This window comes from Cucurbita moschata, unplaced genomic scaffold, assembly GCF_002738365.1.
Source record: "Cucurbita moschata cultivar Rifu unplaced genomic scaffold, Cmos_1.0 Cmo_Scf01369, whole genome shotgun sequence".
In the NCBI taxonomy this organism is placed as follows: Eukaryota; Viridiplantae; Streptophyta; class Magnoliopsida; order Cucurbitales; family Cucurbitaceae; genus Cucurbita; species Cucurbita moschata.
In genome coordinates, this window is record NW_019269885.1 from 631 (window position 1) to 1,416 (window position 786).

At 36.0% G+C, this 786-nt stretch overlaps 1 protein-coding gene across 1 annotated transcript; it reads right to left on the reverse strand.

Annotated features, from left to right (window-relative positions):
* Nucleotides 1–407: 407 nt before the first annotated feature.
* Nucleotides 408–735, reverse strand: LOC111440716 (S-protein homolog 5-like; the record flags this gene model as incomplete). Its single annotated transcript, XM_023077591.1, has 1 exon — nucleotides 408–735. A coding segment is annotated over exon 1 (328 nt), but the record flags the coding sequence as incomplete, so codon positions are not given.
* Nucleotides 736–786: the final 51 nt, after the last annotated feature.

Consider the following 786-nt stretch of genomic DNA (forward strand, 5'->3'; position numbering starts at 1 on the left):
TTCGGGTGCACTCATTTCTCAAACAAGAAATATTCTCAACGTTGGAGAAGATAAGGGAAGACTACCTGAACCAAGGGAACGAGAGAGACATAAACTCATCCTATCTATACCACATTGCGAGGACATCCTCAAATAATTTCGATCAAAGTGGAAGAAATTAATAAATAAGTAGTGTATAGGTTCAATTCCTTAACAAATCTTAATACTGTAATTCATTAAAACTAATACCGCATATCAAATTTTAAAGAAAGAAAAAACAAACGCAAAAACAACAAATTAATATGATGTACTATAATATTATATTTGAACTTTCCAGTTTATGGATATATTGATTAGTTACATTCATTTAGGCAGCCAAGCGTGGCAAATATCGTACAATTTGGTTTTATAGTCAAACATACAGATACCTTGTTCTCCCACAATCCACAAGCACAGAGTTTTGTTGCATTTCATTCTATCTCTGTTATCCTTGTAGATATCAAAGTACTGCGAAAACCCAGGCCATTGAAAGGTACAGTAAAATTGTGTTGAGCCCCAAAAGTTTGGTCGAAAGGTGAAGGCGTAGCCGCCCAAAAACGGGAGCTGGTGGATTCCCAAGTCATCATCGCCGGATTTGCAGTGAATAGTGAGTTGATTGTGACTTTTTAGAACATTTGTTGTATTGACGGTAATCGGTGGGTCTTTGAAGATTGATCCGTCAATGGTTGTAAATAGGGTAGTGAAGAACAACGACATTAGGAGAGACGATGCAAGTGTTGAACATAAATTCATTTTGTAAATATGAGA